Source organism: Ammodytes marinus (genome assembly GCF_949987685.1).
Source record: "Ammodytes marinus genome assembly, chromosome: 10".
Taxonomy (NCBI): domain Eukaryota; kingdom Metazoa; phylum Chordata; class Actinopteri; order Uranoscopiformes; family Ammodytidae; genus Ammodytes; species Ammodytes marinus.
In genome coordinates, this window is record NC_137214.1 from 19,354,061 (window position 1) to 19,371,812 (window position 17,752).

A 17,752-nucleotide genomic window follows, 5' to 3' on the forward strand; every position below is an offset into this window, starting at 1 on the left:
GCTCCATGTCCATAAAATCACTTTGCCCCCTGGGTATATTGCAACATGTAGGCTAAAAGATAGATCATTTTATAATTAATAATACTTTTTTTTAATGTTGATATCAGCACACATATCCATGGAATTTGAACCTGTATGTTTTCAGTTGAATGACAGCCACTGACTATCAGACCAGGGCAGATGAACAGTTTGAACTCATTCATATATCTCCAGGCCCACTCTAAAATAAATAGACTTCTTGGCTGAAAAGTCTTCAGTCCGGCTGATTTTGTATTAATAAGCGGTCATCTGTCATGAATACTGGATGTAGAGCTATCCCAGTAATAAGTACCACTTAAACATGCCTTGAAGGGCTATTAAGTCTGGGAATTGGGAAGTTTTAGTGGGTCCTATATGAGCTGAGACATGTCAGAAGAGCTGAGCTCAAATTTTATTCAGCTCACAGTCAGAAATGATTCAAGTTACACTGCATATGACCCACCCACTGAGGGGATTGCAGGACGATTTCCTTTTATTCGACAGCTGAAAATAGAGACAGAAGAGAGTGGAGAGACGGGCGGCATGCGAATAGGCAGATTCAAACAAGAGACATCAGACAAGAGCGCTATAAAGAGGGGGGTCTCTGTGCCATCGTGGCACTATATGACAAAGACTTAGGGACCGGGGAGGGGACTGCCAACTGCAGTCATTGACAGGAAGTTAGCTAAAAGTACCATATCACTTACTACTGCAATTTTTATGTATTTATGTAGCTCTTTTTTACTATGTACTGTATACTGTATTATGGATTAAATGGACCTGCATGGTGTCTGCAATAAAGCTTTATATTACATTCCTTTGATACATAACAAAAGTCGTTCAATACCATGAGTTAATGACACATGTGAAAAAGGTGTTTGGAGAGAAGTGCCTCTAGCCTGCCATGCTCCCCTGAATGCAGCTGGACATTACTGAATAATGCAGCAGCTTTTTCAGGAACACCATAGCATTTTAAACTGGATTCATTGATGTATTGAAGCCTTTCGTCTTTTTTTCTAACACTGCATCGATCAGTCTTTTCTCCAGGCTGCCTCCACACAGAGGGCAAAGGGCAGCATCAGTTACAGGTCGGTTCCCCTCAAGTACACAGCTGTTTCTCACTTAGACAAGTTTGTAAAGGCAAAGGTTTTTGATCCAATGACAGGAAATTGGTCCCATGTAAGAACATTTAGATGAAAATGAGAAACAGAATGAAACTTAGTCTGATAAAGGTCTGTACTATAAGCTCCAGTAATAGTCATCCATAACATTTAGGACAACATATGGAACCACAATACTTCATAACTGTATAAATGTGTTATTGGCACTAAAAAAGTTTCTTTTGGGATTGACCAAGTTTCAAATTAACGTGTTCAAAAGACTGCATAGTCATTATTCTTGTTCTTCTCATTTAAGAAGACGTTGCTAGATAATTTATTTAGACTTCTTGTAATGCTGCATGAATAATACAACATGTACATTCGTGATTTCAGCCTTTTTTGATGAATTGGAGAACATTTTGAATGTTTAAAGAACGTATCCAAAATAGTAGTTTAATATCAAAACTTGGATATCATATTTTCATCACTAAAGATATCAAACAAGACTTGTTTGCCCTCACTGTGTGATTGTAAATAGCCATGCAGCCTCTCTCAATCATAATATACAATTTTAACTAATAGTCAAATGTTAAAGTCTAGGTTATGTTGAAATTAGTTGTGCTGACTTGATAATATGGTAATTTTGTGTTTCTAATGTCCTGGAATATAAAAAGGCGTTTCCTCAATCCTGTCATCACATAACCATATGAATATAAATTAAATTGGTTCAATTATTAATCTCTCAGTGTGCCAGGCTGATTGTCATACCCTATAATCCCCCTGATCACATCTAAACATCCTTAAACTGTCAACAGGGCTAAGTGTAACATCTTAATACTAATTCCCATATGATAAAAGATAGAAAAAAACAGCTTTGCCCTGATTGTCTAAAATCTGCAAAACTAAGAATTCAAATCAGCAAATATTTAACGGATAAGTAAGCGATATCGTCCTTTTAGCTAACTTTCTCTTAGGGTGTATTCACACTGGGAATGTCCGCTAGTTCACTTGCTTTGGTCCAGACCAAATAGAGTTCAGATTTTTTTTGTTTGGTGTGGTTCACTTTCATATTGCCCCTTTTGCAAGTGAACCAGCATTACAAAGCAATGATTACACGTGATCTGAGGTCATTCATTCATTGGACAGACATTCTGGGGTGGAGAGAAGTAGGAAGCACGAAGTAAAAACTGCGAAATATATCATTGATAGGCCTATAATATGGGGTTAAAAAGAACAAAAATGTCTACATCTAGCCTATAAATAAAGAAGAAAATCATCAAATTATTGTTGTTTCATATGGTTATAATATGTAGCCCTATGACAATGCCACATTATGTGGCTTATAGCCTTAACCCTCTTGGGCATGGAGTTCACCAAAGCTTCACAGGTTGCCACTGGAATCCTCTTCCACTCATTCATGATGATGTCACAGAGCTGGTGGATATTAGAGACCTTGCACTCCTCCACCTCCTGTTTGAGGATGCCCCACAGATGCTCAATACGGTTTAGGTCTGGACATGCTTGGCCAGTCCATCACCTTTACCCTCAGCTTCTGTAGCAAGGCAGTGGTCATCTTGGAGGTGTGTTTGGGGTCGTTATCATGTTGCAGTACTGCCCTGCAGCCCAGTTTACGAAGGTTGAGTGCACTTGCTCAGGGTCATATCCAGAGGTTGGCTTTGGAAAATACAGTAGACCTATGAATACTGCCAGCATTGCTGCAGGTCTTGAAGGGGTGGGGGGGGTCAACCTGTCAGTGCTCAGACCATATGCCACACTCTGCATCATACTGGCCTGCATGGCTGTCGTCCCAGAGGGAAGCCTCTTCTAAAGATGATGCAAAAGAAAGCCCGCAGACTGCTCAAGACAGGCAGAACACGGACATTACTGCAACCATGTCCTATGGTCTGATGAGACCAAGATAAACGTATTTGGTTCAGATGGTGTCAAGTGTATGGGGCGGCAACCAGGTGAGGAGTACAAAGAAAAGTGTGTCTTGCCTATAGTCAAGCATGGTGGTTGGAGTGTCATGGTCTAGGGCTAAATGAGTGCTGCCAGCACTGGGGAACTACAGTTCACTGAATACCAACAAGTACTGTGCCATATACTGAAGCAGAGCATGATCCCCTCCCTTAGTAAACCGGGCCGCAGGGCAGTATTGCAACATGATAACGACCCCAAACACACCTCTTAACGACCACTGCTTTGCTAAAAAAGCTGAGGGTAAAGGTGATGGACTGGCCAAACATGTCTCCAGACTTAAACCCTATTGAGCATCTTTGGGGCATCCTCAAACCGAAGGTGGAGGAGCCTAAGGTTTCTAATATCCACCAGCTCCCTTGATGTCGTCATGAATGAGTGGAAGATGATTCCAGTGGCAACCTGTGAAGCTCTGGTGAACTCCATGGCCAAGACGGTTAAGGCAGTGCTGGAAAAATATAGTGCCCACACAAAATATTGACATTTTGGGCCCATTTTGGACATTTTCACTAAGGGGTGTACTCACTTTTGTTGCCAGCACTTCAGACATTAATGGTTGTGTTTCGAGTTATTTTGAGGGGGCAGTACATTTATACAGTTATACAAGCTGTACACTGACTACTTTACATTGTATCAAAGTGTAATTTCTTCAGTGTTGTCCCATGAAAAGCTATTATAAGATATTTGAAGAAATGTGAGGGGTGTACTCACTTTTGTGAGATACTGTATATATTTCGGCAAGTACCAATAAGGTTTTTCAGGTTGTGATTCCCAGTCCTGGTCAAATATTCTCCCAACAACAATGTGCACAGTCAAAACGAGACCAAACAGACCAAAGGTTTAAAACAGTAAATCACTTTTAATTTAGTTCTCTCATCGGCAGGTGAGTTCCGTTTAAACATGATGACAAATGAAGTGCATTCGGTAGTAGAAGCCCAACAGGATTTGATACATGATTTGATACATGCTCCATTCAGACGCGTCCGTGAATCCACATATTACAAGCCAACACTATTACTCAAATAAAACCACGACAGTTCAGCTCTTGACCTGATAGAATAAAAAGATAAGACAGATCCATCGCTAGATACAACGGTGGCAGCAATACACAGGATTGCCCAAGCAGTAAAGTACACGTTCCTTTAAGAAACAGGGAGAGAGAACGCGAAAAAAACCTAACCTCTGGGTTTTTAAATCCCCAATTCAAGTAGTATTTACCCCTTTTTCGTGTGTTTGCATGTTTCGATTTTCCTCTTTAAAAATTCAAGTTCAGCATGAAAAACAAAACAAAAGGAAATGACAAAAAAAAATTCTGATAATACATGTGTTGGTGGAGGAGACGACAAAGAGGAAGATAGTTGGAAGAGATGGAAGCAAAAAGAAGAGGAGTAACATTCTGGATTTCTCAGAGGGAAACAAAGAGCAGCAGGTGAGAAAGGAGAAGAATCAGGTGAGGAGGGTAAAGAGAGCTTGGGGAGGAAGAGGAGGCAGCCATCTTCATGAGAGACACACGTCGAGACCAGCTGTTGAATTTAGCAGGAGCTGGCATGACTTAACGGTGAAAGCTCTCAACCAAACCTGTGTCAGTTACTAACAGAAATCCCTTCCAAATACTTGGAGTATTTCAGAGAAAGAATAAGGAGGAAACCAGTCTGAAATCGGGGTGACTGGAGCGACCCACATTCTGACTATAAATGAAATGATTCCTCATCTTTGCTCCTATGCTCAATGGACAGAAGGGCTTTGTGTTACATGTTGGGTTTGTCCAATTAGTTCCTGCTGCAGTAATTCATTAGCCACTCAGAAGTAAGTTGAATCCAAATAGTAATCTAACTCAGGTTTGGAGCCCAGGGGGGGTCTCACTGGCGTGGGGCAGAGTAGCGGCCCTCACTGGGCCCGGCGCCTCGCCCAGAGCCGAAGCTGGGTTTCTGTGCCATGCCTCCGCGGGTAGGTGGCCCTCGGGGGCCTCCGCCTCCTATTCTCTCTCTAGGGCCTCCGGGGCCTCCTGGACCACGGGGCCTCACGTCCCGCCTGTCGCCCTCCCTGGCCGACCGAGTCTTCTTCTCCTCCACGTTCAGACGGATGTCTCCTCTGAACTTAATGGGCTGAGGACAAGAGAGACGAGGATTAAAGCCTTTTCCTCCATTAAACCCAATACATTCCTAACAGCAACGTTAAAAACTTCTAATTAATTTCAGTTTCAGGTATTAGGCAAACTCAATGTTCAAATCCCATAAAAAAAAAACCCAGAAATGATGAGAAGAATCATTTCCAACAGGGCAAGTTGCTCAGGGTATTTCAGCCTTTATACAATAAAGGGTGCAGAATCAGAGAAAGATAAACATGAACATGTCTCCAATAAGCCTGATAACTTGTCTTACCCTGTTGCTGAGGATCTTCTGTACAGGTTCAGAGTCATCAAACACCACAAAACCAAAGTTTGGTAGCTTCCCTCCACTGTTGATCCTCAGCTCCAGGACTGTACCATACTCTGTAGACGGGGGGAAGAGACGTTATATTTGAACATTTTACCACCATGGTGACAATGTAATGTTTGTGCACTGAAACATTCTAAATCTAAATTGTTATCTTTAATTATTCAAAACCCAGAGAAAAAAAAATCTTTACAGAAAATAGCTCTTAAAGGGGTCATCCTCAAATTGAGGTAATATACAGTACAATAGTAATTAATAGGCTGTTCTTTCTTTCTCAACATGTTTCCTCAACCTTTTTAAAGTGTCATGAAATCCCACTTACGTTCAAAGAACTCCTTGAGTTCGGTCTTGTCCACGTCGTGAGGGACGTTGCCCACAAAGAGTTGGTGGGCGTCGGGGTACCTGATGGCTCTGCGACCCTCTGTCTCGCCCTGCTCCCCCTCTCGAACTGAAACAACCATTCAACAGGTCAACACAGGGACACATGCTTTGAAAATATGAACAATAACTACCCGGTGTTAAGCATGCACTGCAATTAATACATTTAGTTTTCTAACTAATTTATAATTGTGTTGAATTTGCTTTGTTAGTTGGAAATAAATAAATAGTAGTTGGGTGTGGATTTCAGGTTTGTCAGTACATGTTCTTCAAGAAAATGTTCTTATTCTTCTGAAATACTCTTTTGTGGAGACTAGCAGAGAAGTGACACATGCTCCACAGCACCCATCTCATTTGATTAGGTGTTCATACACACGGCCTAATGTTACCAGAGTGACTGACAGTTATATTTGGTAAAAAGCCATTCCACCATGGCATAAACTCCATGTGTGAGTGTGTTTACCTGGTCTGGGTCCTCTGTGTACAGGTGGAGGGCCTCCAGGCCTTTGTTCCCTGGGCCTCTGGTCTCTCTGTGGCCTCTGTGTTGCTGTCTGGGACTCACTGGGCTTCACCTCCACTCTGGGCTGAGAGTCAACAATACACAGTTTGTTTAAGGGGAGAAAGAAAGAGCAGGCTTTCTGTTGTGGAGATCCATGACTTCACTTTAGGCAAATGAAGAACATCTTTGATTATCATCATAAAAGGTCCAGCCAGCAGGGGACGTAGAAGTCCTGCAGCTTTCATATCTACTCAAAGAAAGAAATCAAAGTAAAGTCTACTCTTTGGGAGATGCAACACAGCGCAGCCATCTGCTTTCATCTTTACAAAGAAGGACATAAGAGATGTTTGTTCCAAAATGAGTCAAAATGTTAAAATAGTGACACCTACTGCCAGAAAACCACACAGGACACATCTAAAAGTCATGGTTGCTTTGAAATATTGTTTTATAAATGATGACAACGTAGAAATTAAACCTTTGAGACAAATTGCATCATGTTATAAAACCTTTTATCCAAAATGATTAATTCTAAATAAAATTTTAAATAAATACTAGATTTAAATTATAAGTACAGTTTGTCTTTTGTGTATGAAAAATAAGAATGTTCATGTATTAGCTATAATGCCAGAAAACTAAAGCATTAATCTCCTGAAATAGATTTTTAAAATAATGATTAGCTGTACCTGTCTGAATTGTGGTCAAAAGTATTCTTTTTGTGTTACTTACCCATTAAAAAAAATCCAGCAAAAAGCCAATTCATTCATAATCAGTACATAGTAATAATAAAGAGCTTTAAAAGAAGAAGGTGTTTTTACAGCAGCAAACCTACCGGTGCTGTGGGAGTAACTTTGACGACGTGTGGGGAAATTCCAGAGACTGGGACAGCCCCGCTAGGAGGAAGGTTCTTACTGGTGACTGACGCCCAGGAGAATGGCTGTAGGGAAGACACACAACACAGGAGGCATTTAGGCCTGAGGAAAACAAAATATACTACATGCATCCTTAAAAAAAAAAACTAAATTAAAAACTATTTGTGTGGCCAAGCGATTTAACCCTACCCTGTTTTCTTCTGGTGCGGCGGGGGCAGGTTCAGCGGGCACAGCTGCAGGTTCTGCGGTGGGTGGGGCGGGGGTGGGGCTCTTCTCTGTCTCCTCGTCTGGTGTGTGTGTTTCTGTCTGTGTCTCCAGCAGCGGCTCCGCCTTCACCTCCACCACCACCACTGCTGCTGCTGCCTCCACCTCCACCTCCGGCTCTGGACTGGCTGCGTCCACCTCATCCTCCTCACCGGGGACAGTCGGCTCGGAACTACAGGGACAAGCATGAGACCGTTAAACACACACACACACACACACACACCTGATCATATAGAAGGAGCATATCTCATCATGCTCTACCCAAGTCTAAAACAATCTCCTTGAATGTAAAAAACAAAACAAAACACAACACACTTAAATAAGTAAGATTTCAAGTACAGAAATTAGCAAAGTTATTCTAAAATCAAGAATGTGATTTTAACTTCTGTTTCAAAACTAATTCCACATGAGTAGGGGAATAGTGAACCGAATTAAAAAATTCAAAAAATTGGATCAAAGGGTTGACCGACATGCATTCATTAAGTAGGTTTGGTAATGTGAATATTAGAAACAGGCTCGTAAAACAGGTGTTTTAAATTGTGGAACATAATCTGGTAAAGCATACCAGATTGCTGGATCGTAGAAAGCAGCGGATTCCTCTGGAACAATGTCCGGGGAGGGGACCCTCTCCTCGATCTCCTCCACCTCATCATCAGACTCTGAAGACACACACAAATGTATTCAGGAAAACTAACATCACACCCATGTCCTGCTTTCAGTGGAATAAAAGTACTAATATTGCCATTACTTAGTTTGGATTACAACTGTCTGAGCAAGACCTTGAATTATGTTGCTACAGTGCTGATACAAGTTATGCAATCTCTCGAAAATCAGCCAAGAGAGAAATATCAAATTTAAAGAGGTATTCAGGAGAAAAACAGAAGAGGGAAATGTGGAGAACCAAGAACAACTTGAAATCACATTTTTGAAAAAGGAAGGATGTTATCTCACCATCTGCGGGCTCAGAGTCAGAGTCGCCAAACACCTCGTCTTGGTAACGAAACACGTCGTTGTGGACGTAGAATTTGTTTGCCACAGTACCCTGAAGAAGACGGAAGAAAATGATACCCGTTTAACAGCGTTTCTCTTCAAGGAAACACCAACAAAGACTGGAGGAGAATGGGACTCTAAAAAGGTCTAATGTTTGACAGAATCAAGTACAGACCTCAGGTGCCAACACAAAGGTCTGCATGAACTTCCTCATTGGCTGCATGTTGTTGGACAGCTCACCCATCACCTGCACCACCACGCCCTCGTTCAGGGTGGCGTGGGCGTCCACGTGACGGATCTTGGTGTGACAATCTCGGAAACTCAGAGCCATCACTCTCTTATGGATCTCCTGAAAAAGAGAAGAAAAAAAGACATTCAACTCAAACTGAAGGCTCTTTGCGCATGTATAAAATAACATGTCTGATCTCAGCACAGCAGCAACACTGCGTCTCACACATCCTGCCCACTTACAAATGAATATTCACAGGGTATTGGGTGCAACTCTCGTCTAATTTCTGCCTGAGCGTGGCCTTTGTTACGTGACAGTGTCTCTTCTTCTGAGTAGGTTCATATAATCAAACCATTATCCTTCCCACTAGCACAGTAAATGGCTGTACATGTAAGGACAGCCCTTCAGTACAAAGAACACAGTGGATGTGTTTGAGGAACGGTTTCTGGAAAATAAAATAAAATGTCATCGCAACTACCGCAAGGTAAATCCTCAAAGTCTCCTGGCAGGAATGTGAGCTTGCATATGAGTGATATGTGATTAGCCACTGCAGCGCATGGCGGGGAGATGTTACATCGCGCCGCAGCAAAAGTTGAGCCATGTTTAACTTATGTTGTCTGCCTGTTTCTTTGCTGGAGTGAATCTGCGTCTGCCTACAGGCATGACATGAGCATGCAGCAGTATTATGCCAAAGTCTTATCACATTAGATATTATGGTTCATGAAATGTATTGTTGTTATAATCCTCATAGCAGTTGGAATTAAGGAAGAAAAACTTTTAGAATAAGATGTTGCACCTGAGCGAGAATGGAAAAAAGAACCTACTTCAGATAGATTTGCTAAACACAACATTAGCAAAAGAACACTGTCTAAGAACAACAGTCTGCAAACAGAAATTAATGGGAATGTAATGTCAATACGGAAAAAAGTGTTCTCAGCTCCAATATGTTTATTATCAGCTTCTTAAACCCTTCTGATAGCACAGAACAAGACGGACTAACAATCTGCTTTGTAATAAACAGCGCTAGTAAACTACTTTGCTTCCAGCTCGACTGTATTTTTTGTGTTAGTAAGTGGGAGTTAATTGCAGTGTTGCTCTATGGGAAAAAAAAAGCATTGTAAGAGCTGTTATCTGACGGATGAACCCACTCACTGATTGTCCATAAACAGCCTCCACTGGTTTGCCGTTGCCGTCCAAGCCGCCATGAACGTAGGAGGAGTTCTTTCCATAGAACCTGAGCAGAAAGAGAAAATGGTTAATATGTTCCACAGAGGGCAATTTGAGTAGAGGTGGGTATTCAGATGTGCATATTTATATTCTGTGAAATTGCTCTTCAATCCAAAACACTGCACCAGAGACGGGGGTTTTCCTGAAAAGAGGCGGCTGTCTCTGCCAAATTTCTCTCAAGTGCACACCCCAGACGGGTTGTCATGGAAAAATATTATTCAAAATAAATTAGGGATGCGCCGATGTATCGGTGGGACATCCGCCCTATTTACTATTAATCGGCCCATTAGCAATTCACTTTGCGCGGCCTTAATGTTGTGGTAATTGGTCTGACGCATACAACAGTATCCTACCCAGTTTTAAAAAATGGCTAAATGACAGGATCTCATGAATGCTGTATTGCAAGTGTGATGAAGACAGTTCAGTATTTATTTTAATGGTTTTATGTTTACCTGGCGCAAAAAACTAACATTGGCAAAAGAACATTTCTACATATCAGTATCAAATTTGCAATCTGTGCATCCCTAAAATAAATATATTATTATTCTATGACAACGGCAGACAGACAAAATTGGGCGGAGGTGGCCGCCTACAGATTCTCTATGCAGGAAGAACCAAGAAAAGTGCACAGAAATACAAATGTACACCTGGGTTCCACAAAGCTCTGACCAATAGTCATGACAGAAAGACCTGTTGGTTGTACCTGTGCAGGTAGTCAGGGGCCTGGTTCAGGAGTGTGTAATACTGTCGGACAAACTCTCGCCCGACCAGCTGGGCACTTGGCTTCTCCATCACCATTTCTTTGGTCAACTGGAAATCTCTGAGAAGGAAAAAAGAAGTGGGGTTAGATAACTTGACATCCCACTAACAAACCAAAGCAGTATGGAGGCAGTTCACACTGAACTTGGTCATCCTAATCACTTGGAGAGAAAACTTCCAAGAGGTAATGTGATCTTATATTTAGCTCAAATCCACTGGCATTGAAGTTCTTTATCAAGAAATACAAGGCTTACAGCTTCTCTTCCTCTGATAATTTTGTAAGTTATTTTGGTGGCAACTAATGAGCTCCATAGCAGTAACAGCTGCAACATTGCTCGCCAATATCAGACATGTGCCAGAGAATAGAAGCCACAACACATTCCTGTGATGATGAAACATCCAGTCGCCCTGACTGGAGAGAAGCCAGTTCCAATGAATCCCATGAACAGGTAGCAGTGGATATCAGGTCGGGTAAACATAACCTCCGATGTCACATTGTCCGTTACGGACAAAGAAATGTGTACATGTTTCCCATGTGTTGTGGACCATGTTGAAATGCAAGCGGCATGAAATGCGTTTGATCCGCAGAAGTGGCTGATTGTGACGAGTACTTACTGCCCCATCTGGGTTCAGCGACATTAAAACAGTCTGCCCAGGGCACAGACGACAAACCCAGGCATTCGCTGCTTGTTTCCATACAGAGTGGTTGCAAATCTGATATTGTACAGTCATTGCACCCACTTGAACAGCACAGATACCCCTACTGCCCCTTTTCTTCATAAATGAACCTAATGCACATTTAGAAAGCATTTTTTATATAGAGGACAACACTTTAGTACTGGTCAGTGGCTTTTCGTAGAGGTTGGATACTACTTGGCCTTCAAACATCTACTGAAATATGCAGGACATGTTTTTATTTTGCAGTTGACCCACCAACACCAGAGCTGATCCAAAGTCACTTGCTGAGTCTGTTCACATTACCAATCTCTTCAGCTGGTATCCAGCTATTTGGAAAATGTGCTTTGTTGGATTTCTATTTGAGGTTGATACCAATTGCTAAATCAACTGGTTAGATGTCCCAAGTAAGAACAACTAGTGCTTTTCATTGTGACCATTTACAGCAGCAGATTTAGTGCTTTATTGAGAATTTCCAGTAGTAGTACAGTGCAAGACAGGCACACAATTAATGTTGGTGTGTGGCTCCATGATGCCATCTTAAAAGTTTTGGACAACCATGGATGTCTATGTCACACCCATACAATGATCACTTGGGCCAACTTCCTACTGGTTTCTGACAAATAAAAAATTACTTGTTCCCAATATACAGAATATCACATTTAAACATTATAGCACACAGAAAATGACAGTGTTAAGTGTGTTTGACTAGTGATAAGGAAGCGTAAATCAAGCTGTTCTGGTCATTCAGCAACCATGGAAACGAGTGCTGTCTTTAATAGACTGTATGCCACACCTGTCCACACCATCCTAGAGCCATCTGTTGTTCTGGCACACGTAGCAACCGGCGAACATTAACGTATCCATCACATTAAGCCAATCACGCTGATGTGAGGTAGCCCAACGACCTCACGGTGTGCAAGGACAGATCTAATGTTGCCAGCAATTTTTTGGGGCTAAAACAGATCCATTTTATTTGGAGAATACATACATAGAAGGGCATGTTAAACTGCAGGAGCTATAACAGAAAGCAGCTTGTGGAAAAGTGCAAGCATGGCGTGGAGACAAAGGCCACGCCGTGCCCGCAGCGGCGGTGCCATTCCGTTATCGACCGGCCTACATACCCATCCACGAGAGGCATGGCAGCGAGGATTTGGGGACTCTCCACCGGCGGTTTCCAGATATAACCTGGGCTAAAATGAACCTTGGTAGGCCGCACTAGACCTAAACCGCGACAGCTGGCCGATACGGCCCCCAAAGTAGGACAGACACGGGCTATAACTCGGTCTGTGGAACTGCCCCAACACGTGTCCCCTCCGATCCCCCGCCACACTGCACATTCCTGCCGGGCTAAATTAGCCGGCTAGCTCACTCACGACGAAGATAAATCCGTAAGGTAGACATGTAAAACTGGGGAGAGAAACTGACAAGCTAAGCGGAATAGGAGGACAGGAAAGGAGGGAGTCACGACTGGATGAGAGCTAGAAGTGGGCTACAGAGGGGCGGTGGGTTTGTCCTGAAACCCCGATATGAAACGAGGGCAGTGGTTATATCCCAAAAATGTACATTCTACCAAAATGCAAGTACACCACCAGCTGGCAATTAACAATTCATTAACACATGAAGTGTGTTCTTCTTCAAGCAAATTGGCATAGTCGCGGTGCTAACGCGAACGGATGCTAGTAGCCACCAGGTCCAAACCGGGAGGTAGACGGAGCCCGGAAAAGCGACCCAGTTAATGTACCGAATACAAAACAGAATAATGCTATTTTTTTCAATAAAAAACAATGAACTTTCATGTTAGGTAACAACTCACCAGTGGGTCAACTATCAAAAAAACGTTGATTTAGAAACAAGTGATTTCTTTGAATCACCTCAGCGGCAGCCAGAAACACTAGCGGCGTTACAACGTGCTGGAGTGCTAGGTTACCGGTCTCAGCTCCGCAACCGAACCTGACATCCCGCCTCTTGCGAGACAAAAGGCCAATCAAATTGCAGCTCTGCTAATCATCCGCCAATTGTCGGGCGCGACTTCACGATGCTCTTAAATTACAACCAATCCCGAAGCCCTGTGCCTCTACCTGGTTTGTCATTAGAGCCAATCATGTTACAGTAATGGTTGAAGGTGCGATGGTTTCGCCGGCTGGCGTCTACCGGTATGTTAGTTTTTGACCATAGGTTTTGACTCGCAAGGGGACCTCGCACCGCAGCCTCTTCAACACTCGGGGGCGACAAAACCTGTATTTGAACTGGTTTAATTAACCCTTGTGTGGTGTTCATATTGTTACACAGCCAGTGTTTGTGGGTGACGGGTCTGGTGGACCCACTGCATTTTAGGAGGTTTTAATTCAACACAATCAAACATTTTATGTTAAAATACTCAACAGATGTTTACTTCATCCTATTTGCAAGAAATATAAACAGCATATATGGTTAATAGTTGCCCTTTACCTTTGTTAGATCACATTTATGGAGTAAAGTTCCACTCGTTTTTTCTCTGTTTTTGAATAAAATGTAATAAAACAAGAAAAACTATTAAAAAATATGTGAGGGGGATAAATTCAACACATTTACAAATGAAGCAGGGTTTTTCATAATTATTGATTTTAATTTATTTGAACTTAATTGGAAATTTAACCCATTCAGGTCAGTTTACACTACAAAACTAATGGGCTGGTTCTAGGGCTGGCTGCTGAAGGCTGGTCCTGTGTCTTCGTTATGGAACTAGCTGATGCTCAATCTCATTCTCTTCTTCAAAATCACTGTCTGACTCTGACATTTCAGAAATGTGATCGTCACTTTGATCTCATCACTGCTTTATGCTGATGATGTCATCAGGACCACATCCTGATGACATCATCGGTCTGTGACCTTCAGCTCTCACTGGATTGGTTCACAGCCGAGTGTGAAGCGGCCGGGATGAGGATCAGCACCTCTAAATCTGAGGCCATGGTTTCAGTAGGACACCAATGGATTGTCTACTCAAATAGAGAATAGTCTTTACCCCAAGTGAAGGGGTTCAAGTACTTCGGGGTCTTGTTTGTGAGGGAGGGGACAATGGCCTGAGTTTGGCCGGAGAATCGGAGCAGCGGGGGCGGTATTGCACTTGCTTTAACGCAACGTTGTGACAAAAAGAGAGTTGAGTTGGAAGGCAAAGCTCTCGATCTGCTGGTCGATCTTGGTTCCTACTCTCACCTATGGTCATGAAGGCTGGGTAATGACCCAAAGAACTAGATCGCGGGAACAAGTGGCCGAAATGGGTTTTCTCAGGAGGGTGGCTGGCGTCTCCCTTAAAGATAGGGAGAGAAGCTCAGTCATCCTGAGAGATTTGGAGTAGAGATGCTTCTCTTATGTGTAAAAAGGAGCCAGTTGAGGTGGTTCGGGCGTCTGGTAAGGAGCTCAGGGCGCCTCCCTGGGGAGGTGTTCCTGGCACGTCCAGCTGGAAGGAGGCCTCAGGTAAGACCCAGGACAAGGCGAAGAGATTATATCTCCACCCTGACCTAGTAACACCTCTGGATCCCCAAGTCAGAGCTGTTTACTGTGGCCCGGGAAGTAGAAGTTTGGGGTCCCCGGCTTGAGCTGCTGCCCCCGAGACCCGACCCCTAATAAGCAGTTTATCATGAGTAATGATCATGAGAGAGTGAGTGACACATTCTGAAACCTCTAACTCTACATCATCTTTAAAAGCTTATCTCTCTTCCAAAACCTAGAATTTTCCCACTTTTATTAGTCCTGGGTCCAGTAGACCCGAACATCCTGAATGTAATATAAATGTGTAGGGGGGATGTACAGTGTGTGTTGACCAATTTTGTTTTCTGATATATGTTCTTCACAGTAAATGAGCCAAGGCCATTGAGTCTCAGTTTGAAATTATAATTAATAGTATAATTTTTCTTTTGATAAAAATTAAAATGGGTCCCACAGACCCCGAACACCACACAAGGGTTAAATTGACTCATAAAATTATCAGGTTTTCAGCCATCCGATCTCCGCTTTCAACTTTTAAATCAAAGATTTAAAGATTTAGATAGTGTTATGTTATGTTTTGAAGGTTTTTGCGTCCAGATGTTATAGAGACTTTTGGAGGTATTTCTAGTGAATACTATTATACATTGTTGCCTTCAGATATAGAATAGAATGTTGTATGACAAAATAATCCCAACTCATGGCCCACTAATTTGCCTTTTTACAAAGGTAAGGTGATTGTGTGACATGTGTGGCATTTTGTCAAATCAGAACAAGAAAAACGTTCACACTCAAATATAGTAGAACAGGGTAGTGGCAGAACAAGACAACCCTGATCATTTTAAAGCTGGGGTGGAGGATTTGGGAAGAAAATGGCAGTTGGGCTAGAGATTCGAATCCAAATATCTCAACCGCTCCACTTGTTCTCTTTGATCCCTCCCCTATGGTACCTCCCTGACATGCTCTACACACCAACAAAGTTGTGCCAAAGTGAATGGACAGTCCCAACAGCCAATAAGATAATAATAATAACAATAATAACAGATAATCGGAACCTCGCTCTGATTGGTCAAAGTGTACAGCTCATAGAGACAGTGCATGAAATAGGCCACGCCCATCGTGGGGGAAACCGTTGAACACCGTTCCATTCACTTTGTATTGAAGGAGACCTGTCTTCTGCAAACAAACTTAATTGAAACTTAAACCTGCAGTGTGTAGAATTTTGGGTTTTATTTCCCAGCAGATTTTGTAGAAAATAATTATAATATCCATAAGTACGTTTAATTTAGTGCATTATAGCTGATTTATTTTTTTAGAGTTATTATTATTTTCCTTAGAAAGGGTCTCATATATGTCCATATTTCTCCATACTTTGGACCAAGGCCTTGGTCCAAAGTATTTTGGAAGTGTCATAGTTGGAATGTCATCAGGTGCATTGTTTAAAATTTAGAATTGTTCTTGTCCTTGAAGGCCACTGTAGCTTCTGTTATTATTCAAAAGGGTCGGGGTTACCCAGGGAGAGTTGCATTCTAGAACTTTCTAGAACTTACTTGATGATGTCATATTACACACTGCACCTTTAATCAAACCTCCATTTAACAATTTTTTTTTTACTTTCTTTAAAGCCACAACTTTTTTTGTGAAAAATTATAGAGTAATTTTCAATATTTAGGTGTTTTTTCCCGTCCGACCTGGCGAGGATGGATTATATGTGAGGGTTAGCCTACAGCAGAAGGCTAACATTAGCATACATTAGTTAAGAGTTTTGTCTCGATATTGAAAATGACTCAATACTTTTTCACAAAAACAGCTCATAGACAGACAAGAGTCGTGGCTTTAAAGAAAGTAACGTGTATTTGTGAATGGAGCACTGTGTATTGTTTTCCCCCACGATGGGCGTGGCCTCGGATTATGACGCGTTCCGCTCTGTCTCTATGTTAATTTTGACCAATCAGAAATCACATACCCCAGCTTTAATTGTTATTGTGTATGTTGCATTATCCCGAAATAATTAAAACATTGTCTGGGGCCCTGTTTGCTTCCTTTAGATTATTTGAAACCTAGTTTTGAGAATAGCATAGAATAGAATAGAATGGAATGATATTTCCAAAATCCAGTAGGCCTGTATCGTATTAGTGAAAAGATTCCAAAACGTGTTTGAAAACTTGGACAATATATGTTGACACTTGACAGAAAGAAAGGAGGACTACATGCAGTTATGTCAAACTTTCTGAACTCTTGCCGCATGTTGTCTCCCTTTGGAGCAGGGAGAAGATTAGGCTATAGAAGAAACTATAACGTATTGTGTTTTTTTTATATGCATGGAATACTCAGTATTAGAAAACAGCATTAGATTACTGCAGCATATCCCCTCTCTCTCTCTCTCTCTCTCTCTCTCTCTCTCTCTCTCTCTCTCTCTCTCTCTCTTTGGTCTCACAGCGTTTTTTCCAACTGTGGCTGAGAGGAGGGACTTTGGGCTTTGTGGACGAGGCTCGGCTGTTGTTTCACATTCCAGACACTGGAGTCTGGATGAACGGGTGGGGATGGTAACAGGGTGCTCCGTCTCTCCCGTCTCCCAGGGGACCGTGAGCAGCTCCGTGGTCAGCCAAGAGCTTGAAAACTAAACAGTCAAATGTGATTTACCATGGGCAGTATATGCTTCCTAACCTTTTTTGGTTTTGTCAAGACCATGGCCATACTTATTTCATGAAAAAAACAACACATATCTTATGTTTTGCTCCTCCAAGGAAAACAAATCCTCACCCTGCTGCTCTTAAACTTCTTCATGTGGAAAGTGTAAAAACGACTGATCGCAAGCCACAGATAAAAGTTTTCAACGCAGTCGAAGTACATGTGCTATGGGAATT

At 42.1% G+C, this 17,752-nt stretch overlaps 1 protein-coding gene across 1 annotated transcript; it reads right to left on the reverse strand.

The window, feature by feature from the left end:
* Positions 1-3,940: 3,940 nt before the first annotated feature.
* Positions 3,941-13,359, reverse strand: g3bp1 (GTPase activating protein (SH3 domain) binding protein 1). The gene is made up of 12 exons (XM_080035972.1): positions 13,237-13,359; positions 10,690-10,806; positions 9,912-9,993; positions 8,706-8,879; positions 8,492-8,582; positions 8,106-8,199; positions 7,466-7,712; positions 7,237-7,341; positions 6,372-6,492; positions 5,853-5,978; positions 5,477-5,586; positions 3,941-5,200 (listed from the first exon to the last, which is right to left on the reverse strand). Exons 2-12 carry the CDS (start codon positions 10,782-10,784, stop codon positions 4,955-4,957), a joined length of 1,491 nt encoding a protein of 496 aa, XP_079892098.1. The 5' UTR covers positions 10,785-10,806; positions 13,237-13,359; the 3' UTR covers positions 3,941-4,954.
* Between the last annotated feature and the right edge of the window lie 4,393 nt (positions 13,360-17,752).

Excerpts from the sequence above, each read along its gene's own strand:
- g3bp1 (XM_080035972.1), bottom strand. The coding sequence starts at position 10,784 with ATGGTGATGGAGAAGCCAAGTGCCCAGCTGGTCGGGCGAGAGTTTGTC. Across the intron at positions 5,979-6,371 it reads ACACAGAGGACCCAGACCAG|TTCGAGAGGGGGAGCAGGGC; the intron begins GTAAACACACTC and ends TGGTTGTTTCAG. Across the intron at positions 5,201-5,476 it reads AGAAGATCCTCAGCAACAGG|CCCATTAAGTTCAGAGGAGA; the intron begins GTAAGACAAGTT and ends TCTTGTCCTCAG.